Source organism: Toxotes jaculatrix, chromosome 2 (assembly GCF_017976425.1).
Source record: "Toxotes jaculatrix isolate fToxJac2 chromosome 2, fToxJac2.pri, whole genome shotgun sequence".
Taxonomy (NCBI): Eukaryota; Metazoa; Chordata; class Actinopteri; family Toxotidae; genus Toxotes; species Toxotes jaculatrix.
In genome coordinates, this window is record NC_054395.1 from 29,541,189 (window position 1) to 29,567,263 (window position 26,075).

The 26,075-nt window shown below is 45.3% G+C and overlaps 1 protein-coding gene across 1 annotated transcript; it reads right to left on the reverse strand.

The window, feature by feature from the left end:
* Nucleotides 1-493: 493 nt before the first annotated feature.
* Nucleotides 494-25,607, reverse strand: LOC121194516 (PDZ domain-containing protein 4-like). The gene is made up of 17 exons (XM_041057441.1): nt 25,548-25,607; nt 15,106-15,159; nt 12,671-12,773; nt 11,570-11,816; nt 11,360-11,444; nt 9,897-9,995; nt 9,385-9,447; nt 7,604-7,705; nt 4,457-4,962; nt 4,038-4,242; nt 3,531-3,951; nt 2,874-3,288; nt 2,679-2,749; nt 2,159-2,505; nt 1,838-1,978; nt 1,601-1,713; nt 494-737 (listed from the first exon to the last, which is right to left on the reverse strand). The coding sequence occupies exons 1-17, from the start codon at nt 25,605-25,607 to the stop codon at nt 494-496; spliced, it is 3,276 nt and encodes a 1,091-aa protein (XP_040913375.1).
* Between the last annotated feature and the right edge of the window lie 468 nt (nt 25,608-26,075).

Sequence of the window (26,075 nt, forward strand, 5' to 3'; positions counted from 1 at the left end):
TGTGAACACATACGAGGAGAGACGAGGAGATCAAACTTGTGTCCGAACAAACGGCTTCCTCTGCCTTTCAAAGCTGTTCCCTCTTTAAATGCAACTTTACGTTGATCTAAGTTTGAAGCAACGTCATAAAACAGAGGCTGAATCTCTGTATCAAAGATGTTTGGTTCTGAGACTCATGTCTCATGTCTCATGTTGCAGCTTTGTCATAAACTCTGTCCTCGCTTTCATTTCCTTTGTCATTCCCTTTGCACTCTATCAAAGACAGTTCAGGGCTTTAATCAGATCACTGCCATCAACCAAAACGTCTCAGGCATTAAATCTCTCCTCTTTTCCTCCACCGTTCCTCCTAATTCTCCTAAGTCTTCGACTCTACTTATCAGCGAGTTTCCATCTTCCAGCTCAAAAAATCTGAAGCTTTGATCTTTTAGTCCCAGGTTTGTGTTGTCCGTTCCTTCCCTCCTTTCTCCTCTTCGTCCTCCTCCCTGTCCCCAGCTCACACTGTGGTCACAGAGAGCAGAGGGTTGTATATTTTCTTTCCGTCCGGCGACCTGGAGCCATGAGCCAGCAGCTCCTGGATGGTGATCCAGTTGTCAAGGATGCGCCGGTTCCTCTTCTTCATGATCTTCTTGTGGCTCAGTAACAGGATGTTGTTGCTGGGGGAGTCCTGTCGGGGGTGAAGCTGGGCATTCTGGGAGGAACAGTGGTCTTCAGTGCTCCCTGTTGACGATGAAGGGTCCCTGGAAATAAAACCGAAAGGTAACACTGAGGTAGAAAACTTTATGGGAGTTATACAGTGAAGCAGAATTAAATGCCGATGGAATCACTTCCTTAAACTTAGCTGAAGCACTGTCAGAAAGACATGTGGGAAATACATGTTCACCTGGACCTGTGGTCCAGTAACAGGAATCAAACAACGGATTACATGTTCCGCTTTGATGCCTTTTACCAGAACAAGGTCGAGGGTGTGGCTACCTGAGGGAAACTCTGAGTCGGTTAATGAACTGCAACATTTTCTAGTCAACAACAACAACAACAAAATAAAAGTGAAGCCTTCAGATTCTGCTTGGTGTCTGTAGGTTGGATTTTCTGACAGTATCTGTTGTAAATTTGCTCTCAGCACCCAGTGAACTATTTTGCAGCTTCAGATGATATGTCAATAAAGTTTTTCTACATTTTTTTTTTGAGGACCGGCTCGTTAAGCCCTACACTTTCACTGAGCTCACAGGTGATGGTGATCATACTGATTCGTGTCTGTGATGGTTCAGTGTTCAGGTGGACAGAAGATTAACTGTTTGACTGATGGATGATTGGTTTGGATTAACGCAGAGTTTGTCTTTCAGCAGGAGGTAAGAGGATTTTGTTGTTGACACTGATTCTCATGATGTAGTGGTGAACACAGAGGTGTGTGAACTCATCACTTATCTAAAAGCAAATAAAATGCTTCTACACTTGCAAATATCACCTCATCCTCTACTGAAACTTAATTTAATTCAATTCCAGGACAGTTACCCTAAATTCATTTTATCTTCTCACTGAACATATTCCATAGCACAAGGAGAAATCAGGCACTGTTTGTGTGCTACTGTCAGACTTCCTGTACCTGTCTCCTCTGAGGTAGTCCAGGCGGCTCTGCATCATAAACTCTCTTCTTCGTCTGTACTCTCTGGCTCGGAGCAGCTGCTGCTTCCTCTCCTCTTTGCTCCAGTATCGGCCCTGTTTGGAGAGCAGATCGGAGAACGTGCTTTAATGAGCAGTTTGTCGCACTGTATGAAAAACACTTTGCTGTCTCCATTCTCTTAATCCATACTTGAACCCAGTTTTACTGTGCAGACTCTACCTGTTTCATCTCGCTGGCGGCATCGTCGTCGGTTGTCATGCCGCTCCGTTCCTCCCTGATCTTCATGGCTCTGGCCTTCAGCAGACGGTCCCTAACTGGTCGCTTGGCCACGTAGCGGGTGCCATCGCTGCGGATCTTCACCTGGACACAAAGAGGACAAATCAGTGGCTTCTGGTCTTGTCCAAAGTCACACTACAAGCAGGCAGAGTTATAGACATTCCAACCCAGAAACTACAAATTCATGTTCTCTGCTTGGTTAGGAGAGTTTTTTTCATTCCCTTCACGCTGACTTTCCATGATCAGTGTCATCACACTGTTTACCTTCCACTCCATGCGTTGGGGTGAGGCAGTTGGGGACGAGTGTGTCAGCCCTAGTGGTAATGCCAGTCCTAACCGCGAGGCACCTGCACGATGGTCCTCCAGACCACAGGGGGCGCTGTTCACACTCCTGGGACTAGCCGGGCCACTGCTGCCTGTGCACATCCCTCTCTCCTCACCCTCGACCCTCGCCCTGTCTCTCACTCGGTCCAGAGGGTCCACCAGACCCTCAGAGGGCAGGGTCATGCAGCTCTGGTAGCGCTCTAATGGTTTGTTGTGGCTGTGGCGTCGCCTGGTGAAATAGGGACTGGACTCTGCACTTCCACCTCCGGGCCTGTTGGTGGCTCCACCTGCAATGGTTATGAATACATTATATAGCCAAAAAATAGTAATTAGTAAATGAAAATCACATTTAGAGGTACAGAGCTTTCCAGTCTTTTAAAACAAACCGGTTTTATTTAAGTGTGTGAAAACTCAGCGTTAGTGTTTTGATGTTTCAGCTGAAGATGCGTGTGTTGTGTACCTGCTCTGGAGCCCCTCCCTCCATCAGCCACGCCCCTTCTTGCAGACGACCCCCCCTCTCTGGTCAGAGACCTGAAGATGGCAACAAACAGCGAAATATCTGGTATTATTTAAATGGAACACAAAAAATAAACATGAACTTTTGCAAAGTTTAAACTAACAGTTTGTTAAAAGGAATAAAAACTATGAAGAAGACCTGAACTTGGAAGGCGTGGAGGGGGTGGAGCTTGAGCCATTTGGCGCACTGCCATTGGTCATTTCATACTTCCTGTAAGTGCTCGGGGAGAAAGAGCAGCTAAGGTTCGAGTGGCGTCTCTCTCTGTCTCGCCTGTGACGCCGCTGGGTAAGAGGGGAGTTCAAAGGTGGGAGGTGACTGAGGGGGAGGAGAGGAGGCGGAGACATCAGTCTGCCTCCCTCGTCTTCCTCTTCATGGAGAGGCGGGATCTGCTCCGTGCTGACCAATGGCGTGCTCCGACAGCTCTCCCCCCCGGTGTTGTAGGCGCTGGTGCTGTCTTTGTCATCTGACCGTTCTCGCTCGGGGAGCTCGTTGATGGCCGACAGTTCGTGGTGGTGAGGGTCGTCGTCGTCGTCCTCATTATCATTGTCCAAACCTACAAGCATTTCGTATTAGATTCATATCTGTAAAGAAACTTGAATTTAGAATTAGGAGACATCTGACAGCTGAATTTTAGTGAGGTTAGCGTTACCTAAAGTTATACAGTTTTTGAGTCTTGATGCTGATAAAAGAGTATTTGCTGAAAATTAGCTGTAAATAAATGGAATTTTTACGATCCATCTCCATGGATACTAAACAGATTTCACACGTTCCTGTGTCGGCTGTCGTCATGGTTACCTGCTTCCTCAGGGCCCGGTCTCCCTGCTCCGGCTGCCACCGTCTCCTCCTCCATCATCCAGGCTTTCAGGCATCTCTCTCTGAGCTGTTGCATCTTTTGGGCACGGAGGATATTGCGGCACTTGAACTCCAGGTGGCGTAACTCCTCATCAATGAGCGCCATCTCGTGCTCACTTAAAGTCTCATTGCAGTTCACATCCACCACAGAGGAAGAAGCAGCTTCCTCTTCTCCTTCCTTTTGGGTTTTCTCTCCTGCTTCGGTGTCATCACCGTCATTTTTCACCGCCTCTCTCTCTTGCTGTTTCTCATACTGACATTTTATCTCAAGCAGCTCCTGGTATCGCTGGCACTCCTCCTCTGTCAGGCCTGGCATCATCGTCATCATCATCAGTGGCTGCTGGTGGTGGTGGTGGTGGTAGTGCTGCAGGTCAGAGGTCAGTTAGCACCCGGAAACCATTTAACAGTAAATAAAACATAGAATATCACCAAACCCTCATTTTAATCTACCTTGTGGTGGTGATGGTGGTGGGGGCTGTACGCTGCTCCTCCTGCCCCTCCTCCACCTGTCCACTCGAGGCCGGGCAGAGAGTCTGAGCTGAGTTGGAGGTCTTGTAGGTGGAGGAAAGGAGTCGTAGTGTCTACTCGTCCATGCCCAGGACTGGGGATTGACCTTGGGCTTGGGCCGAGGCCGGGACTGGGTCTGGGACTGGGACTGGGTCTGGGACTGGGCCTGGGTACAAGGGACAAGGAGTGGTTTACTGTGGCACGAGACAGCTGAGAGTATTTGATATTAATCTAAAAGTTTTCCGTGTTACCGTGCTCATGGCTAAAGTCAGAGTAAAAATGAAAATTTGGCAACATACTTCTGACACTGACATTCTTGGATCTGGTGTCTGTCTTTGGTACTGACTCTCCTCCCGTCCTACCTGGGGCTGGGTCCTGGTCTGAACTTCCTGGTGCTGCCCGGCGTGTTGGTGGTGTTGGTGTTACAGGCACTGGTCTGGTCGCCCAGCTGGTCTTGTTCTGACAGCTCCTCGTAGCGGGTGCTGTCATCCGTCCGGCCCACTCCGCTGTCCAGCTCCTGGCTATTGGACAGCAGTGGAGCCAGGCTAAGCAGAGGTGGGAGGGGGACAGGTGGGTCTCTGTCCTCCCTCTCTCCCCTCTCTCCATCTTCTCCTTCTTCATCTTCTTCCTCCTCCCCTTCCACATCACCTCCTGCACCTTCTATGCTTTCTCCTCCTTCTCCTTCTCCTTCTCCTCCTCCTCCTCCGGGGCAGGCCAGGCCTCCTCCCCCTCCTCCCCGGCGGAGCCGATAGTAGCCAGAAAAGTGAGACGAGCTGAGGGAGCAGGAGGAGGCTCGAGGGCGTGGGTGGAAACCTCCTCCCTCCAGAGTCAGGTCCATGTCCTCCTCTGGATCAGCAGGGTTGTCATTCTGGAGAGAAGCGCAGAGAGTTTATGAGAAGATGAAAATAAAGCTCAGGGGTTCAGAGTCTGTGTTGAAAGGTGATTTTCAGTGACCTTCATCCAGAGGGTAACAGCTGAAACAGGCTCAGCTCATTGATTATTACTTGAAAAACAGCTGAAGAGGAAAAAGCAGAGCAAGAACAGACAGAAGCCGAGGGGCTAACAGGCGCTTCCCAGTCACACATCAGTGAGTGTAGAGAAGTAAAAGCTGAATTATTCCAGCGCTGTCAGTACACTGATGTAGAACAGCAGAGAAATGCTGCCAACCCTTCTCTGTGCTTTAACGGGATTATCTGTCTCCTGCACTGAACTCTCTTTGTTTTCACAAGCTTTATTTACTCTGCAGAGCAGATTCCTGTTTACGGCCTCATGCGTCTCCGTCTCCTGCAGGAAAAACGATGTTGTCGACACTGTGTTGTTTCCTGATGATGTGTATGTATGTACGTCTGCATGAGGAGGAGGGAAGTCGTAGTAATGAGAGATGAGTTTTACAGAGAATGAAAAAATATCGCTTAGGTTGTATGAACCTTCGTGTGTGTCTGTACTTGTGTGACGTGTGTGTGTGACCTTCACAGAAAAAATAGAACACACTAGATAAATACCTAGTCCTCCATTTTCCTCTCTCCATCCATCATCCCCTCATCATTTCATCCATCCGATACCTTCACCTCTCTCGCCCTCTGTCTCTCCTCAGGTTTTACATCAGTCTGTTCATCTGCCGCCGTAAATAAACTTTATTTCTGATGAAGGGTTCGACCCTCCTGGACGTGGATGATACCAGTGTGACACAGATCTGTGCAGAGGTGTGCTGCTGTTTGCTGGAGGTTCTGTTTCTCTTCCTTCCGCTTTAAAATACTCCAGTGTTTTTTCTATTGGATTCAAGTTGGCTGGAAACCAGGTCAGGTTTTCACTTTTTTCTTCTTTAAAAACTCGTGTGTGATTGGTGCGGTGTGTTTGGAATCAGTGTCCTGTTAAAAAAAGTTCCTCTCCTGCCAAACATCTAGAGCCTGAAAGCCAAAATAAGATGGTACAGTTTCTTATTATTTCACATTTCAGTGATGTTTCACAGCTGCGTGCTCAGTTTTGTTGTACGCTGCGTTTTAATAAACGTTAAACGTTTCTGCTCCGTCTCCTTCTCCGCCATCATGGCTGCTCCCGCTTCACTTATTTGTTATTTGCTTAGTCAATAGAACGTCCATCATCTCCTGTTCTCTCATTACACTGAGCTGTGAGCGGCTGAAGCCTCAGAGCTGTCTGAACACTGACCGACTGAGTGAGTGACGGCTCATTCGTTTGGTTGCCGTGTGACGACACACACACACACACACACACACACACACACACACACACACACACACACACACACACACACACACACACTGTCACTGAATATGTATGGAGTGTGTTTTAACTGACGTGTATGAATGTGCTGTCTCGCAGTTCCTCCTGCGTCAGCACATGTGGACACACACTCTGGGACCTGCCGTCATACAGGAAACATTTATCATGGTTGTGTGTGTGTGTGTGTGTGTATTATACACACACACACACGCAGCCATGCATGTTCTGTATATGACATTTTTAATGTGAAGAAAAGAGGCTGATAGTGAATGCGACTGAAGGCAGAAGCCGGACACATTCTCTGTATCTACCTGCAGATAATTCTATAAGTTTCTAACCTGCTGTGAATCTCTGCTGTAAACCGTGAACACTTCAGCTGTGTGGAGCATCAGGCCTTTAGATGAGACAGGCTGTTATTTGTGTCATGAATCTATTTCTCATTCCATGTTTCACAAGTATATTAAAGTAAGAAACTTCCCAGGTATACAGTCCATTCTATGATGTAGCTGAGCTGGTGTTTTCAACAGTGATCTGAAGTCTTTTTCCCCTTTTGTTGTTCCAGCCTTTATTTGATTTATCTGTACAAGAAACTGAACCCTGAACTGCTCCTATTCAGAGTGTGATATGTTCAGCAAACACTGTGTGTGTTTACGGCTACTGAGTAAAAAGATCCAATAATCTGAAGACATAACTTTGAGCTGATGGTAGAGGTGTGAGAGGAACGATCACAGGTCTCCAAAATCAATGTCTGAAGCAGGAAATCAAATTTCCTGCCACTTCAGCCTTTAGTTTTCCTTTCATGCTGGTCACAGACACATGGATCAAAAAGCAACAGAAGGGCAGAGGGAGGTGAACACGTAACATCCCTGCTGGAAGAAACCGGGCCTGGGACCACACTGTGAACTAAACTGTGGCTTTTATGAATCTTTCCTCTCGGGGCGGCCGCCTGCAGCTGCAGCAGAGAACGGGGAGAAAGTAGGTCAGTAAACTAGGCTGCAGTGAGCTGAGCGATGAAACCGGAGACAGACAGAACCTCAGCACCTGATACAGGTGGGACTGCTCCTGGACCTGAAGGTGGAGAAAACCTTTCTCACAGCATCATCTCAGGCAAATTCATTCCCAGTGCGGACCAACATGGTGAGCGACAGACTGACCAAGTGAAGGTTAACCTGCTGTAACTTTGGTTGATATGGCCGCTCACCTGCAGTCTGTATATCCCGAGCACTGAATTAGGACAGTGGTTGTGTTGTTGTGTTGTGTTGTGTTACCTCTATGTCAGGCCTGGCCAGGAGCAGGGAGAAGTTGATGCTGTCCTCTCTGGTCAGAATGGCCACTGCCTCCTCTCTGTTCTGAATGTCCACTCCATTAATCTGAGGAAGATCACGAGATCAGTTTCTTTATGATCCTCAGTAAGAGTCACAACCTTACTGTGCCACGTGTCAGAGGACAGAGGACACCTTAGTGTTGTAGATTTTATTTTTAGTTTCCCTCCTCCCAGGCAGCCACTGGGTTCCATTCATTTTCCTACAGGTTTATATGTTTATATGTGTTTCTGATGGTTTGTATTACATGTGTTGACACGTATGTTCCCCAAACTTCCAGGGAGACACTGCATCTGTCCAGAAGGCCTTTATCTCTGTGGTGACGGCTGTCATGGGAACCGGTGCTGACATCATTGGCTCGCTGCCAGGTAACCATGGTGATGCCATGTGCTGCTGGTCTATTCTTGTCTCATTCCAACTTTACCTTTTCCCCAGCACTGTTTTCTGAGGGTCGTCGGTCGGAGGGTCAGAGGATAATGAGAGAGGAAATGTCAGGAAGATAAAGTTATTCACGCTCATTTTTCATCGTCACGCTTCTGTCAGAAAAAACCGTCGACACACACGTCGGGATGGAGCTTTAGTGTGTTTTAACAAGGGAAGGTTAAACTCCCTCTGATGTCTCCTCTCACAAAGTTTAAAAAGAAATCAACAGTATTTGAGCAAATCTACGGTTCAGTACAACAACACAAACTCAGGCCTTTAAATCTATCAAATGATAAACTTTAAGAAATTACACAGGCTGTGATGAAAATAAATAAATGACTGATTAAATGTTAATCATCATATTTTAATTCATTGTGGGGAAAAACGTCTACACTTTTAATTTGGAAGATTTTCACTTCCTGTGCTCTCAGCCTGTACTGTCATGGCTGAACAGGTGTGTTAGATGTATTTACAAATTAAAATTCACTTGTCAGTTCACTAAGTAAATTTTTTTCAAAGAACAGACGAGAAACAGTTTGATTCATGAGAAAAAAAAAATCGTCACTGATCAACGCGCGTTGATCGATCACAGAGAAGGTGATCGATCACGTGTGTGTGGTGGTTTGGTTTCTGATAAACCTTCAGACTCATGGATCTGTTGCTCAAACCGAACTTCCTGGATCATATTTCACAGCTCAGAGCGACGGAGAAGTTTTTCATGGAAAAATGATTGTTTCAGAAGCGACTGACAGGTTTATCGCTGCTGCCTGATAAACAGCCGAACACTGTGGAGGTACCGCTGGGTGACACCTCGCCTCCCCCTCCGTCTCCCCCTCCGTCTCCCTCTCCCAGTCTATTTTTAGGACAGCAGTAACTGGGCTGCTGACAGCTCTCTCTGATTGGACAAGACTGTCCTGAGGGCTTCAGGTATAAATTTACATAGTTTGATTTGAATCTATTTTCAACCCTCATGGCATCAGTCAATCTGTCAGAGGATAGGTTTGTGTTTTCAGGACACAGGAAACGCACGAACCCGACCTGAAGGTCAACATTCATTATTTATGAATTGAGAGATTTTTGCCGTGTGATTACGAGAAGACAGCGAGCTGAAAGCTCTGAGAAGCAGTTGAGTGATTGACTGTGTTAAAGCTTTAAACTTTAAAAAGCCTGAACTTTGAACGCAGGACTTTTCTTTGTAGCAGAGTATTTGTAAATTGTCGTTTCAGTATTTTTACTTCAGCTTCGTGAAGCTGATCAATCACTGATGAATAAGCAGAACAGAGCCGACGCTGGTGTTCGTGTACCTGTAATATCCGGTCTCCCTCTCTGATGCGTCCGTTCTTCGCTGCGATGCTGTTTGGATTCACCTGAAGTGAGACGGAGAGGGAGACATAACCAAAGGAATTAAGATAAGGTGAGGTGGGGTGAATGGATGAATAGATGACTTCATGAATTAAGGAACAGATTAATGAATAATAATGAGTGAGTGGGTAGAAACTGGCTGAATGAGTGGGAAGAGTCAGTAATTGGATGAATGATTCAAAGGATGAGATAATGAATAAAGTGATTAATGGGTGGATGTAATAAATAAATGAACAGATGTGAGAATGAATGAATGAGTGATTCATTGAATGTGCAGGAGTTTCACTGTCCTGAGCCGACGTAACGTGTCGTTCACAGACTTTCACGTATTTTTCCAAACAAATGAGTGAAATTAGAGGTGAGTCAGCTGGAGGTTCATCCAATGGGTGAATACACTCCGGAGAGAAGGAGGAGTTGAGTGAAGGGATGAAGGGTGGATGCTTCCTGTCGTCACCTCCCCAACGTAGATCCCCAGGTCCTCCTCATCATCTGTCCTGTAGCAGACCGTCAGGCCCAGTTTCTCCTGCTGACTGGACTTGAACAGCTCCACCTCCTGGAGGAAGAGGGGAAGCAAGAATGATTGATTGGTTTCTGATGGGCAGCGCTGGTCTTTAGGTCGCCTTTCTCTGGCGCCACGTTCCCTCACAGCTCAGCCCTGTGAGAAGCGCTCACGTCATCCATCTGCTGCTTCTCATGCTTTGAAAGTCCAGGAAACTTACAAAGCTCTGACCTCGGTGTGACACCGATGAGAAGGAGAGAGTCATAATACAGCACCTCGGACCACAGAGGAAGAGCTTAGACCAGAGTCCAGCTCAGACCATCAAAGGTTATGATCTTATAAAATCAAAAACCATAGACCATCATCAATGACAGCTGAGACTAGTTAAGACATTTAAAACCCAGTCTAAACTAATCATGGATCAACCAACTGTCCAAAGGAAATCAACAGAGGAAAGTATCAGAGAGGATGAGGTGATGTAGGGAGGAAGTGAAGGCTGTAAATCAAGAGAGAAAAAGAAAAAGAAGAGCAGGAAGAAATTTCTGATGAAATAATGACGGTGAAGACTGGAAACGAATGAGGGAGAGAGAGAGCCGAGGGGAGAGTGACCGTGAATTAGAAAAGGTTGAGTAGAACAGGAAGTCTCTGTGGTTTCCACGTCAGGAAGAGCGAGAGTGTTTCCACTTTCCTGACTTCTTTAATGACCAAACTGCCGTTTGTCTCAGAAACAGCAGTGAACCAGCGGAGCAGAAACAGAAAAAGGGCCGTTCAGCTAAAAACAGTGCTCCGTTAGGCATTCGTGGACTGAACCGGGAGCTTTTTTAACAAAGCCAGTCTGACCATCGCTCATCCTGATTCTCTCCACCAAACACGACAGCTTGAAGAGCTTCATTTGTTTCAGTAATATTTCTGTTTATTTGGAAACATAAGCAGAAATTCTGCATCTTTATCTCCTTTTCTCTGTCCCTTTCTGTCCTCCTCCCAGTCCCTCGCCCTCCTCCCGATCTCCTTGCAAAGAGACCAAAGTCTTGCAAAAGTAGGGTTGTCTTCTAAAACATATTTCCTTCTCAGTGACAGGTTAAAAGGCTTTAAAGTCTTCATCACAATTTCTTGACTGCTTGAAGCTGAAGGTTAAAACCAGTTTTTCTATCTATTTCTTCTGTTTAATGACATTTCTCTTTCTCAGAATCAGCCTTAATTTGCAGAGGAAACTCAAGAATAGAACAAAAACACACCTGATTATTCAAACATGCAGGTGCAGGTGCCAGTATTTTCCCTCAGGGAGGGGGATCTTGAGGCATTTAAGCTCATTTCAGGGGGGTAGTACTTGAAAAAAGGTTGAGAACTTCTGTCTAACTGACAAATTGCCTAATATTTTTATGTCACGGCAACACCTGATACGACAGGAGAGTTCTCACCTCGTACTCCAGGTCGTCCTGCCTGTCCACCTCATGATTCGACACGTCAAAGTAGTCATTGGGGTCATTGTACTCAAACACACAGCTGGAGGGGGGAGACAGGGAAATCGATCACCATCACATCCAACATCATTGATTTTTCATATCTGGAGACTTTTTTTTTTTTAAACACAAAAAACAATAATTCAGAAACAACAGGTCAGGACATACAACTCATTGATCCCATATGGTCCCACGAGGTGAGGGAGAGGGGGAGAGGGGGGAGGCGGTGGAGGGGAGGAGGACCCTCCTCGGCCGTGGTGGTGGTGGTGATGGCCTCTGTTCCTGCCCAGCGTCATGATGTTCTGGAAGCTGATGTCCGTCTGCGTGGCGTTGTCGACGCAGTCGGGAATGGCCACCATGGCAACGGAGGAGATGGAGGTGCTGCAGGTCCCGTTAGCGCTGCACACCAACATACCTGAGGGGAGGAGGGCGTCATGAAGCCGAGATCTGAGCCCCGGAGCTTTTTCTCTCATTATCCAACAATGACTCAACTGGGCTGAAAATGCATTTCACAATATTCTGAGTCGTTAAATTTCACTTTTAAGACCTTAGTCTGGACATTGACCAGCTACAGGCCCATCACACCCCAGTCCTGAAAACACAGAGGAGCTGCTGCTGGCCTATTATGTTCCTCTGTTACGTGAACTTCTAATTACCCAAAGCAGATGATGGAAAGTGTAAAGCTAAAGAATTTATATTTACTGCATGATTTTTTTTATCAAAGCTATTATTTGCTTGAGTAAACGAAAGATAGAAAACACGAGTTAGGAAAAGAGACAGATGACATGTAACTGTAAATGAAACAAATAAGCATACATGATAAAACGCTGCATTAACATCAGAAAAGGTGAAAGTCAAGTGATAACACAATGATTTGATATTTAAGAACACAACAGGAAAAAGATGAGAGGACGCGTCAGGAGATATGATGAGAGAAAAAGATGAAAGATGAGAAAAGGAGACAAACCTCGGCTGAAACTAGATGAGACAAAGAAATCAGACGAAAAGATTAGAGGAGATTTATGAGGCAAGAACGTGGGAAGTGACGAAAAGAGATGATGTTTAAAACAGATGAAAAAGACGAGAAGAAAGAAGAGGATTCCTGTCTGACAGCAGCTCAGAACTTCAGACAGAGCAGAGAAGTGAAAGCAGATAAAAGGAGTGACTGGAAAATGAAATATGTGCTCATGCACGTGTGTGTGTGTGTGTGTGTGTGTGTGTGTGTGTGTGTGTGTGTGTGTGTGTGTCAGGTGGTGGGATGGGATTCACCTTTCCTCCTGTGACTCTTGCGAACGGAGCCAGGTTGGTGCAAAGGCTCCTGGGAGTGATGTGGTTTGTCTAGTGGGAGCTGAGACGGTCTCCGTCCTCTGACCTGAGGGGATGAGATTTCACATGTGTAATTTAAAGGTTTATAATCTGTATACAGGCAGAGTGAGTAAAGGATGAAGACGTGGAACAGGAGATAAACCTGACTGAATCTGAGCTGCAGTGAGAAGCAGAGCTGAGGAGCAAACAGCAGAGATGAATGATGATATAATGGGATGTATAATGAGAACAGCCTGATGTGATTCTACCAGTGGTTTTGGTTGTTATGATTTTAATGGGTGCAGCACTGATTACATGCAGTGGGTGTGACCGTGCCTTATTCACCAAATGCTTCCGGTGACCGCCGCCGCCGCCGATGACCATGTGACATGTTGTCATTTCTTTGCAGCTGCACTGAAACACTCACTGGTTGACGCCTCGCTGCGCTGTGTGCAGTGACTCGTCACAGTGGTGGTGACGGAGCACTGTGGATATTCCTGATGCTTTGGTGTGTATGGACAACACACCTGTCGTATCTGACAGGGTTCAAATCCTTACGGGGTCAGAACTGATGCGTGAATGGTTGAAACGCGTCAGAGCCCCCACACGCAACGATGTGTGGCACTTTTCACGTGTCCAACTGACGGAAACAGTCCTGTTGGACATTAATAACAAACGGAGCATAATCATTCAATTTGCAGCCGTTGAAAATGATACTGGAAGGCCGGCACTGTGTTTACCGGAATCACAACACGAGCACCAGAACAACTAAATGCACTGACGAACGAGGACTGAAAGCACGAGCAGTAACGGGTCTGAAGAATAAACGTGATGATTAATAGATCAGTGGGGAATTTAGAAATCAGGCATCTGAGGAATATGATTAAAAATCCAAAGGTGAAACAGAGAAAAAGAGAATTCAAGGTCGGAGGTTGACTAATAATGAATCAAGGCGACTGCATAATTCAGAGCACCTGCCGTCTCTCAGGTCTGATGTGATAAATCAGCTCGTTTCTGAAATGTTCTGCGGCTCTAACACGGTTTTGTTCTTACAGTCTGAGAAGCTGCTGAACAGGAACCATCACTGTGTCAGTTTCCAAACTGGGATCCATGTTCCAGCCGAGTGGGTTCATGGGTTTCCCCAAAGAAACGGCCGCAGTCAAACTGTGAGTACAGAACAAACAGCAATGAGGGATGAGATCTGTTTCTACCCATAATCCTCAGTGTTTTGGCTTGTTTGTTTATGAGGGATTCACATTTGAGGAGCAGCAACTTCTGTGGTTTCTTTTAACTCCTGTTCAAGGACTGAGACACTGTCACAGTCTGTCCACTGGAAAAAAACAAAATCCAGTTCATGTTTTTAACATTGATCTAGTCTCTTAAACAAAAAGCAGTGAGTTCTGAAAACTTTGAATCTTAATCTGTGATTCATGTGATTTAGCTGCTGGAAGAAAAACTTTTCTTATTAACTCAGTGAAATTAGAATCGTCATGTTTCAGACAGGAGCCAAGGAAATACAGGGTTGTCATGGAAACAACCATCACTTCTTTAAGCAAGTCTGGCAGAATGAAATACTGTCACTTATCCTACACCATAACAACTTCAGCATCAGCTTCTGCTTGATCAATACCCCGAAGGGAATTTGGTTTTCAGGGAGGCATAAAGGACACAATTACTATATGTCAGGTCTGACATTAGTCAGGTGTCCACATGGACATGGACGTCCAAAGCTCTCAGATCACCTGGGAGAGGTGTCCCTACTCTACTCTGAGTCAATATATGTATTCAAAAAAAAAATCAACATTGATTCTCACTTTCAAATAAAACACTCAGTGTCTATTTGAGTTAATTAAATTAAATTAATTAAAATAAAAACATTTAAATTAAATGCTGCTTATTTATTTTCCAAAGTCACAGGGAGCCGACCCCTGCCTTAGAGCATTGCATCATGGGAAAACACCACAGTCAAAAAGCTTAGCACGCAGCCTAAAAATATTTGAGAACACTTTATTTTCCAGTGTAAACACTTAAAACCTACGTGAGGAATAATATGTTTGGAATCAGGACACGGACGATGTCACAGTAAATCACTGATAAAGAGGGAAAGTCGTGTAGATGTGAATGTATGAATGGGAACCTGGATATTCTCCAAACAGTCACCAACACTTATCAGACCTTCCTCAGATAAATCAGTGATTAAAGGCTGTGCAGGGGACAGACAGGAGGAAATATCCTCTATCTATCAACAGCTTCATGGGAGTGGAACCTCATTAAAGATGACTGATAGGAGGTGGATGGAGGGATGTAGGACATGAGAGTCGGTGAAGAGAAAGAGAGAAGTCACTCATAGAGGAAGCTCGCCGAAAGCTGATGGATGGCGGCTTCCATATGTGTCGTACCTTTATGTTTCCATGTCTGTCCATCGGCCGCAGGGAGTTACTCCAGCCTTTCTGCTAATGAGAGGAAGAGGGAGACAGAGACAGAGACAGAGACGGATGGTGTTACCAAGGTCAACCGGAGAGAAAGAGGAGTATGAAATCAGCAGCACAGTGATAATGTCAGTGTTTTGTATCTGTTGTATCTTTCTTGTTTCTTTAGCCTCTTTTAACTCCTTGTTTTGGTTTTATGGCTCAGTTCATGTCTGGTTCAGTGTCTGTGTTTTCATCAGACTAGCCTCAATATAAACCTCTGTCCACGACCTGCTTGGCAGCAAAGAGCAGAGAGACACAGCCAGAGAGCAGGTGGTGAACATCATGGAGCAATTAGCAGCTGAAGAGCCAGATATTTCCTTCAGGAGCTGGTAGAGACCAAAGACAGAGCTAAAAGAGAGGGGACACTGGACTGAGACTCCTCAGGTGAACATGATAGAAATCTGTTGCCGAAGTATAAATAATGTCAGGGTTGTGTCAACTTGTTTTGGAGTCTTTCTGTCTCCCACAGTGACCAAAAAGATAATAAATTCTGCTTTGTACATCCACTTAACCTTCAGTACCAAGAGACCAGCACACTGAGGACGTCAGATGACGCCCACTCAGTGTTTTCATGGAGGTCACATTCTATAGGCAGAGCGGATGCTAATTTACAGGGACGTCTCTGGTCCCTGGTTCACTCCCACCTCAATCAACAGCTCATAACCAGCCAACATACAACGAGCCGCCAGCGACGCACATTAGCATAAGTAATATATCTGTGAGCAGAACAGAGTGAATACAGGCGTCACTCTGGGGCAATATGAAAGGAAACACCTGCTCGGAAACGAACATGGAGGTAATTATTTATGAGAATGTTTTGTGTTTCTACTGCTGTGTGTGTGTGTGTGTCTGTGTGTGTCTGTGTCTGTGTGTGTCTGTGTGTGTGTGCTGAAATAATAAAGACATTGCGTGTCTTTGTTATTAGGTTTTCAAGCATGCTGGACTCATCACTCATCAAGTTAATGTTTGCAGACACACACTCGTCAAACTAATGCTTGAAGACACATGCAGACGTCTTCTGGACACACATGCTAACCTGCTGCTACTTCCAGGTGAGACACACACACACACACACACACACACACACACGCTCCAGCTCATGAATACTTGCATGGATGCACACACAGCTCTGTCAAACACACCTCTCCTCCTCCCTGCCTTTGTTTCAGAGCTGTTTGTTATGCATTACATGTCCTCTGCAGATTGTCTGGCTGTGCGTGTGTGTAGGTGTGTGTGCGTGCACGTGTGTGTGTCAGTGAACATAAGCCCTGAGCCAGTCAATACCCACTCAATAACCACAATCATCTATCAGGCGTGTTGTGGCCTGGTCACTCCTGGCGTGTGTTTGATCTCACATTAAACAGGTCGGCCTAGAATTTCCACCCTGACACAACACGTGTCCCCGGGAGACGAAGGTGGGCAGATGTGTGTGTGTGTGACCTGTTTCCAGACCTCCGAATCACCACCCACATCTGTCGGTTTGCTTTGTTTTGGTCGGGTGACTGGATCCGACTGGAGCCGATCAGATCTGTTTGTGGGCAGGATGTTTGTGACTTTACCAAACAAACGCACCACAAACGAAGAGTTAAAGAAATCACCTGTCTCTGAATTTAATAAAAAAAACACTGCGTTGGGTCTGGAAAACATTTTCCCCCTTTGATTTCAGATCAACGTAAACTCAGTAATGTTTTAAATTAGAGAAAGTTCAGCTTCATCTCAGTTTTAATTGACGGGAATAACCTTGATGTTCACTGTGTTCGGGTTGTGGTTGCAACTGTGTGTGTCTGTGTGCAGATAATGGACCAGCAGTCACATAGATTACTGGACGGGACCGGTCTGAATGTTCAGTACACTGCTATCATTGTGTTTATTTGTGTGTGTGGATTTGGCACAGTCGACTGTGAGTGTGTGATTTTGCTGTGCGGGATAATTACAACAGTCCTGAGCTTCCTGCTGCGCTGCTGCTCATCATACCGGTGTGTGTGTGTGTGTGTGTGTTGTGTGTGTGTGTGTGTGTGTGTGTGTGTGTGTGTGTGTGTGTGTGTGTGAACGATGCACGTCCCGACTGGGCTCTGCCACATTAGCCCGACAGAAATCACAGCTAAGTGAAGTGTGAAATTAATGAGTGAACGGAGAAAAGAGCTGACTGTCGTCTTTTGTGGGAAATAACGCTGCTACCTTCCATACAAGCGCTGACTTTCACCTAATGGAGATTTGTGTTTGGTTGGACAGGACGAATCTCAGTCAGGAGCCTGTACTGTGTTTTTCCACAGACGATGGATGAGTGATCGTTTTTCATCTCCACAGCTTCCTGATTTTATTCCCAGATGATGAATCCTTCTGATCTCTGTGATCTTCTGACGTTTCCTCCAACACCATGAGGCTGAAATTTGGGGTTTTGACTAAAATATCTCAGCAACTACTGGATAAAATAATATTAAAAAAAAATTTGGTTCAGACATTCTTTTACCCCCAGGATGAATTTAAATGACTTTTCTCTTCCTTTAACTTTTCATCTGGTTCCATCATGAGGTCAGTTCCTCACAGTGACACATGAACGTAACTGTCAGGTAAACTGGGCTGCTGCAGGTCAGCGTTCTCACAGTAAGAAAATCTGAATGAATTCAGTTTCAGTTTTAAAGAGGATTCTGTGAAGTGTTGGTGACACGAGTTGGGAGATTCACCCTCTGAGGATCATGAACGTCTGATACAACATTAGAGGAAACAAATCCAGTTTCCGTGGAGATATTTCAGTCATCTCCATCGACGCGGCCTCGCTGCCTCAGAAAGAGACTGATTAAATGAAGCGCTGATGAGTGAAAAGCAGCAGACCTCAGTCCTGCTGGGTTTCTGAGTAAAGCCTTAAACTTTCTGATCAGTGCAGCTCGTGAACATATGGAGCCGATGGTGATTATTTTTATTGTCCTGTATTGTTGTTGCCATGTGTTCAGTGCGTCGGCTTCTCCATCAGTTTCACCTCCTGGGGCTTCAACACGTTTCCCCTCCCTGCTCATTAACTATTTACACACACACACAAACAGAAGTAGTTTCACAGCAACACACTTTCCTCTGACATTTATCTCTTTCACTCATGCACTCCCCGTAGTGCATGAGCACACACACACACACACACACACACTGAGGATGAAGATCCATTTTTCATTCCCAGCATGCTGAGGGGAAAGCAGAGATATAATCATACCCAAGGGAGGGAGAGGGAGAGAGGGAGGAGGCGGGGAGCGGTCAGAGGGAGAAAGAGGAGATGAAGGTTGAATCCAGACAGTGATAAAAGGTGAAATCAGGAGAAACGAGAGAGCGACGGAGGGGAGGGTGAAAATGCTAAACACCAGACGAAGATGAAGAAAGTGGGAAAAAAGAGGAGAGGAGTCTCTTCTACCTTCACTCTCTCTCTCTGTCTCTCTTTCCGTTCACCTCTCACCTCCATCAATCCTCCGGACTCTCAGAGTCTAATGGGAGTCAAGCTGAGACCTGAAGCTGAGGACAGACCCGAAGATCACTGAAGACTACAAAGAGCAGACAGCTCACTGAGGATTACAGCTCTGATACTGTCTCACACGGAGATCACGCTGTGTGTCAGAACACAGGCAGTGTCTGCTCATCCTCCGTCGTCTGAAGAGAGAAAATATACTCACAGGTACAAACGTCTGAATTTCACTTTCACAAAAAAATCTGTTAGAAAATTTTAAAAAAATTAAGGGTTTTTGAAATTACTGTTTGTCACTGTTCACACACGTGACACAGACGATCCTGACTCCAGGATTAAACGTCAAATCAGCAGCAGCAGGAAGAGAAGTTTAATATCACAAACTCAAATCTCAAATATTACAACCAAGTCTCTGACAGATCATTTGAATAACTCCCAGAATGCACTGGCATCCCATTGAACACTCCAGAAGCCACCAGAGCAGGAGAGTTCAAACGAGCGTGTGCACATCTGCAGCCTCAAAGAGAACACACGAGAATACACACCGGCATCCAACCGACAAAAACATCAGGACACACACAGCCCCTCAGCCTGCATCACCTGCTCACACACACACACACACACACACACACACACACACACACACACACACACACACACAAAACAAAAACACATCTGTTGTGTTTTAGATCCAGAGGAATTTCTACAAAGCTCCAGGAAACCTCCAGCGTTTCCTCGAAAACACTCGCAGCTATGATCCATATTTTCAAACACATTTCACCTTCCAGGCGTTTCACTGATATCAAAGCTAAATTCAACACATCCACAATCCACAACATTTCCTCCAACACCAGCGTCTGATCCTGTTTCTCCGTCTGACTGATGCAGAATCAGACTGAAGAAAACAACAACAACAACAACAACAGCAACAACAACAACAACAACAACAGCAACATGTCTTCACACAGCGTTTGTCAGCTTCTAAGACTACATGTTTTCTGATCTGCTACGCTCCTGGTTCAGATTTAGTCAAAGTGCTTGGTTAAAGTCACCAGCAGTGAACGCACCACCCTGACCTCTGACCTCGGCTCTCTGACGTTGCTCTGTGCTGTGAGAACGTCGCTTCAGTTCCATGGATGCAGCTTCGTTCGTGCCTGAAGCTTCGCTGCCAGTTTTACAGTCTGTTTGGTGAAAGATACCATTCATATCTATTTATAACAAACATCTGTATTTGTGTTTGTGTTCAGATTGTATGAGAAGTGTTTGTGTTTCGCTTCATTCTCTGCTCCTCATTCATGTTTTCTATAAGTTATAGTAACAAACTATCATCATATTTAAACCATGGACCTGAATGGATCGAACAATAAAACATCATTTAAACCCCATCTTCAAACAATAAAACAAGAAAGTGCACTGTCAGATCACTTTCCTATGATTTTATTGAAGCCATAAATTAGGTTTTCTGAGATACTGTCTGGCACAGCAGCAAGAATCACACATATCTCACCTTCAAACCCTCATAAACCCAGAGTGTGTGAACTCTGAAGGCAGATTTCACTGCTTTCATTAGCTCGTTTTCCCTCCTGTGTTTAACCTGGTTCCTTCTGTATTAGTGCTGAAAGGACTCAACAAGCAAATCAGAAGTTTTTAGACCTTGACCACCTGACACCTGACACCTGAGAGCGCGTGTGTGCACATGTATTATTATAATTTCTATATGTATATTAACCCTTTAAACCTTTGTCTGTTCTCATCCTGCTCGTCCTCTCTCTTCTTCTTTGTCTTCTAGATGTTCTTCCATCCCACCATCTCTTTATCTCCACTCTCACCCCCCGCCCCCCTCCCCCCCACACACACCAGACTCCTCACTTTCCTGTCAGATTTGTGTCAATGGGATGCTGTTGCCGCGGTAACCGGGGTCATTAGGGAAGCTGTATTTATGCTTTCTTGCACTGGAGCTGGCAGATCTGCTGTAATGAACACACACACACACACACACACAGAGAGAGAGAGAGAGAGAGAGAGAGAGAGAGAGAGAGAGAGAGCCACCAGCTGCTTTTGTAAACGACTTTACTTTGTTGTTGGCATCATTACACAGAGAGAGAGAGAGAGAGAGAGAGGGAGATGAAAGAGAGACACCGACATGTGTGTCATTAAGTAAAACATTTGTTCAACACAAATGAGAGTTAGAGCTCAGCCGTCAAAACGTTTAGAGTCAGAACTAAAATCTGAACTGAACCAGAAAAACTGGAGCTGTTACTAATAATCAGATAAAACACATTTACTCAGCAAACACGAGGTTTTACAGCCTCATAGTGTCTGAGTGTGAGGAGCTGTTAGCTTAGCTTAGCTTAGCTCGGCACTGACTGTTAGCAGTTTATCTGTAGAGCACATTCAAAAAGAACGAACGCTGATTATGGGATGATTGATTGATGACTACAATCCAATAAAAACATAAATGAGAGGATGTGAGTTCACGAATAAAAGCACAGAGAAACGCTGTCTGACTGTCGTACAGCTGATTCTGTTGTTTGAAAAGTGACGTGAACCTAAAAGTGACTTGGATCCAAAAACAATGACAGAAATTTAAATCAAACCTGTGTGTCAGACGTGACAGAGAAATGAAATCTGTTAATGTTACTCTGCCGAGCTCTGTCTGTTCGCTTTGACCTTTGACCCACAAAAGAGTAAAAGCATTCATGAAAAGCACAACTGATAGAAAAATGGAGGGAGAAGAAAAGAAAAGAATGAATTCATCCTGTCTCATTATGAGCATCGTCAGCATGTTGTTCTTTAAAGACCTGTGTGACCGAGAGTCGTCAAAACTACATTAGTGTTAATGAGCTGTCGGCTCATTAGACCGTCAGCAGCCGAGAGAAGCAACACTCCGGAGACACCATCGGCTCGTCTGTATTCAGCTGTGGATCTAAGCTGAACACCAGGTGGTAACGAGCTGCACAGTTCAGGGTAGAAGCTCGAAGGCTGGACGAACGAAGGCTGGACGTCAGAATCCGTCCACAGAAAATGAACTTCGCTGTTTGTCAGACAGGAACAAGCTGAAGTTGTCCAATGTCAAAATCAAAGTTTAAACCCAATGAAAGTTACGAGGCAGCACCAGGATCAGTCCCTGGACTGTGTGTGAGTATTTGGATGGATGTCGCAGTCACGTTATTCCCTTTAATCTCACCAAATATATGTACGGGGTGTATATATATGTAAATGTATATGTGTATAGTGAGAAATGCTCTGTGAGCGATCTTAAACTAAACATGTGCATGTGTATGAGTGTTCAGGAGATGCTGTCAGGCTCCATTACCTGTGATGGAGGTTCAGATCATCAGACAACCTCAGGAGGGAGGTGATGTCATGTGTCAGGGTTGTGTTTGTGCGCACTTATGAATCTTAAACACACAAGATGGAGGTAATCTGTGTGTTAGTATTCTGATCTGATCACACAGTTAAACTCAGGGCGACACGACGCTTCACTGCCGCCGAGTGCAGATACCGAAATCTCCCAAACAACAGCGTGGAAACGTGTGAGTTCATGAAGGTTTGCAGACATGGTTCTCAGCCTCTGCAGGAAGGAAATGTAATGATTTTAATCATAACTCATTAACAGCAGCAGCATCAGAACTTTAACAGCTGACGAAACACAGAAACACAGAGCGATGCCTGTGAATGAGGCAGTAAACTCTGGCTCCTGTGTGACTGTGTGAGTGTACAGTTAATGAAAGTAATGATCTCCATGTTCTGAATCTTAAAAGCCACCGTGGCAGTGAAACATGTTTATGTGAAACATGTTTATGTGAAGGCAGTTTCAGAGCGAGCCGCGTGGATTTCCATCAGAGCCACGACTCACAATGAACCGTGGAATAAATGTGCTCTGTGACATCCGTCAGTGTGTGGCAGTGCCCGTCTCATACCGCTGAAAGCTAATAATACACAGATTCAGTGATTTATGTGTTTATATTTACATCCTTTACAATAACGGGAGCTGAAACGGCTCAGAGGAAACGCCTGAATGTGCAGAGCGGAATCTGAATAATGCAAATGTCTGATGGACGGATTGCACAGGAAAGAAAAACAGCTGCGTTTGTTCTCCGACCTCAGAAAGAACTGATGTGTCTGTGCACATGTAGTCAGACTCTGAACAGACCTTTTCTCATTTGTCCAGGCTTTGAGACATGTCTGAGATTTTTGTCTCCACCTCAGCACAGTGGAATTTAATTTGTCTGTTCACAGAGTCAACAGTTTCCATCAAAGCTGCAGTTCACAGAAGAAAAGGTTGTTACTGATGTTCCAGGATGCGTTCTCCTGCCTGACCAGTTTCCCCTGTGTAACAAATGGAAGCCAGAGTGGGGTCAGTCATGTCTTCATGATCACAGTTAAGGGGCTGAAGAACAGAGATGGGTCTTCAGACAGGTTTTAAACACCAGTGGAGAAACAAACTGTTCCACTGTTCAGAGCCAACGGCTGGAAATCCTCCATCAGCGTTGGTTTTTAGCTCAGCAGATCTGAGGCAACGAGCCGGTCAGACATGTAACCTGGTACCAGACCAAGCAGAGCTTCAAAAACTAAGGAACGCATCTTCAAACCATCTCTGTGCTGCACCGGTGAATAAACACCAAGGAAAAATCAATAATCACACACAGATAAAGAGATGAGGACATTTAAACTGCACTTAAAGGAATCAGATGAGTTTTTGTGTCAGCAGAGAGAAGTGTTGGCAGCATGAAGCAGTTTCTGTAGGAGCAAAACAAAATGTGTGAGAAAACCTTTTAATGTAAAATCAAAAAAAAAAAACAGAGCGGAGAGAGAGAGGAGGAAAAACTGTGGAATGGAGAAACGAAGAAATAAAGAGGAGAGAGAGCAGAGGAGAAGAAGATTAAAAACCGAGAGCATCAATAAGAAGAGTCGGACACTGAAGATCAGCTGACAGAAAAGAATGAAGAATGGAGGGGGGAGGGGGAGAAGGAGAGGGAGGGGTGGGGAGGAAGTGTCGGAGGAAGGAGGTAGAAAGATAGACATGATTCAGGAGAAGGGAAAGAAGGAAGATTAATGAACGCACACAATTAATCAAATACCCACGATGTTTGGTTCTTTGGTTCAGAGGAAGAGAAAGAGAAGAGACAGAAAGATAAATTCACAGACAGGAAAAAAACAGAGGAAGGATCTTTAGAGAGAGAAAGAGGAAGAAAAAGGATAAAGTGACTGAAAAGACATTTTGTTGAAAGGAAGGAGAGAAAGGAAAGTGTGCCTTCACTCACATGTTTAGTTTACTGTGAGCATGTTTGGTGTGCAGCAGGAGTCTTTTGTGTCCATGTGTGGGGGTGTGTGTGTGCGTGTGTGTGTGTGTGTGTGTGTGTGTGTGTGTGTGTGTGTGTGTGTGTGTGAGAGAGAGAGTGAATGTGAATGTGTTGAAGCTGGCAGGTTTAGGGGCTTATTTCATTTCATTCGATTTCCTCGCTGCCTGTGCCTGTCTGGACATCACACACACACACACACACACACACACACACACACACACACACACACACACACACACACACACACACACACAGCTCTCTTTGATTTGCTGGGTTTGATTCCTGACGTGTGATTTTCACTTCAGACTCTGAGGTTTTCTTTCTTCCAGCAGCCGTTTAGCTTCACTCAGACAGGCGGAGCGTGAAGCCACCTGAGGGGCGTTCAAATGCTCCGAGGCAGCGTGGGACAACCCAGTGGCTGCTGCTGCCTCACTGCACTGACTGAAGAATCATCATCATTTTTGTAAAAAAACAAAAAACAAAAAGATCCTAACAGGACAACATTTGTGCTTCTGTTCGTGGTTACATTCGATGATGTAACTTCAATCACATTACAGCCAATGTACACAAGATCCAGCTGCGTCACATCACAGCTCCAGTTCCAATCAGCATCAGATCAGGATCAGATCAGGATCAGATCAGGATCAGATCAGGATCAGATCAGCATGAAAAACCGAGGTTCGAAGTAGAGAAATATAAGGCGATCTATTCATCCAGACACCAAAAAGACAACAATCCGTATGTTTTCCAGCTGACAGGTTCACGTCTGACATGTGACTGAGCCGGAACACGGTGTAGAACCTAGAGTACCGGACTCTTTGGGTCCTGTGGTTCTACTCTTTTGTCTCTTTACTGTCCTGAAGTGGAGTCAAACTGAAAAACATACAGATTCTTTTCCGTCTCCAAAGATCAAGTACAAATGTTTCCACTGATTTACAGTGTTCAAGAGCACAGCTAAGATTAGCCTGTTCAGACTGTGCGTGTGTGTGTGTGCATGTGTGTGTGTGTGTGTGTGTGTGTGTCCAGAGTCCAGCACCTCGGACAGCTCCTCTGTGTCTGTGGTTGTGTGGTTGTGTGTGAGCAGGATTTCAGTTGTGAGTCCTCTGTGACTTTCAGCCTCCACTGGATTAAAAAAAAAAAAACGTGACCTTTACAGAGAGTAACTGGACCAACCTGCAGTGATGAATGGCACTGTAGCTTCCACACACACACACACACGCACACGCATGCACGTGCACACACACACACGCACACAATCTCAGCACAGCCTTCATTTCTGTCTCCGACAGGCACGTCCACGTCCTCGTCTCTCGTGTGAACAGTCTCTTAAATGCACCTGTATGTTTTTGAATCTAACCTTTCTGTTATTTTCAGTAGTTGTAGGAAGACGGTCAGAGACGGTCTCTGAGGACCTGAGAACATTTCTGTCTCTGAGATTCAGGAGCTGGTTTCAGAATTAGCAACAGCCAAACTCACATTATTGACTTCACAGCTTCGAGGCTGCATTACCAACCAGGAAGGGCCCCCAGGGGCCCGAAGACTAGTTAGTTTCTGTGCCTCTGAAGCACATCACAGTCTGAGATGATGTGAAACGAAAGAACAAAGGACAGATTTCTTACCTGGAACATGATCCTGTACTGCTCCTCCGGACGTTTGACCACACACATGTTGCAGCCCATGATGACGTCTGATGCTCGTCCTCTTTGTCTGTGTCTCTGCTTTCTTCTCGTTTTTTTTCTCTCCGTCCTTTCTCTTCCGTCTCCTTCAGGAAACAGCTGATGCTCCGTGTCGATAATCCAGCTCGTCTGTGTGACCTTTCACCTCCACGCCTGATGTCCTCAGGTCAGTCTTCGCTGTCTGATTTCTCGATTGTTTGCGTCTTCATCAGCCTCTGACCTTTGACCCAGAATGAGGATCAGAGCGATAAATGTTTGTGTAAAGCTAAGACGAGGTCGTCTGATTTTAAAGGGGTTCATTCATAGAAACTGAATCATGTGTTTCTGACAAACGTCTTTCATGAAGGAAGATTCATTCTGGTTCCTTGTGAATGTTTGACCACGAATCCTCAGAGAAATCTGTCGACACTGTTCATTCAAAAAGTTCCAGTGAGATTCAAACGTCTTCTGCTGTTTTCCAGGTTTATTTCA

Coding starts and splice junctions, on each gene's coding strand:
- LOC121194516 (XM_041057441.1), bottom strand. CDS start 25,607: ATGGGCTGCAACATGTGTGTGGTCAAACGTCCGGAGGAGCAGTACAGG. Junction 11,445..11,569: donor CCATATGGGATCAATGAGTT/GTATGTCCTGAC, acceptor TCCCCCCTCCAG/CTGTGTGTTTGAGTACAATG. Junction 2,750..2,873: donor TCCACGCCTTCCAAGTTCAG/GTCTTCTTCATA, acceptor TGCCATCTTCAG/GTCTCTGACCAGAGAGGGGG.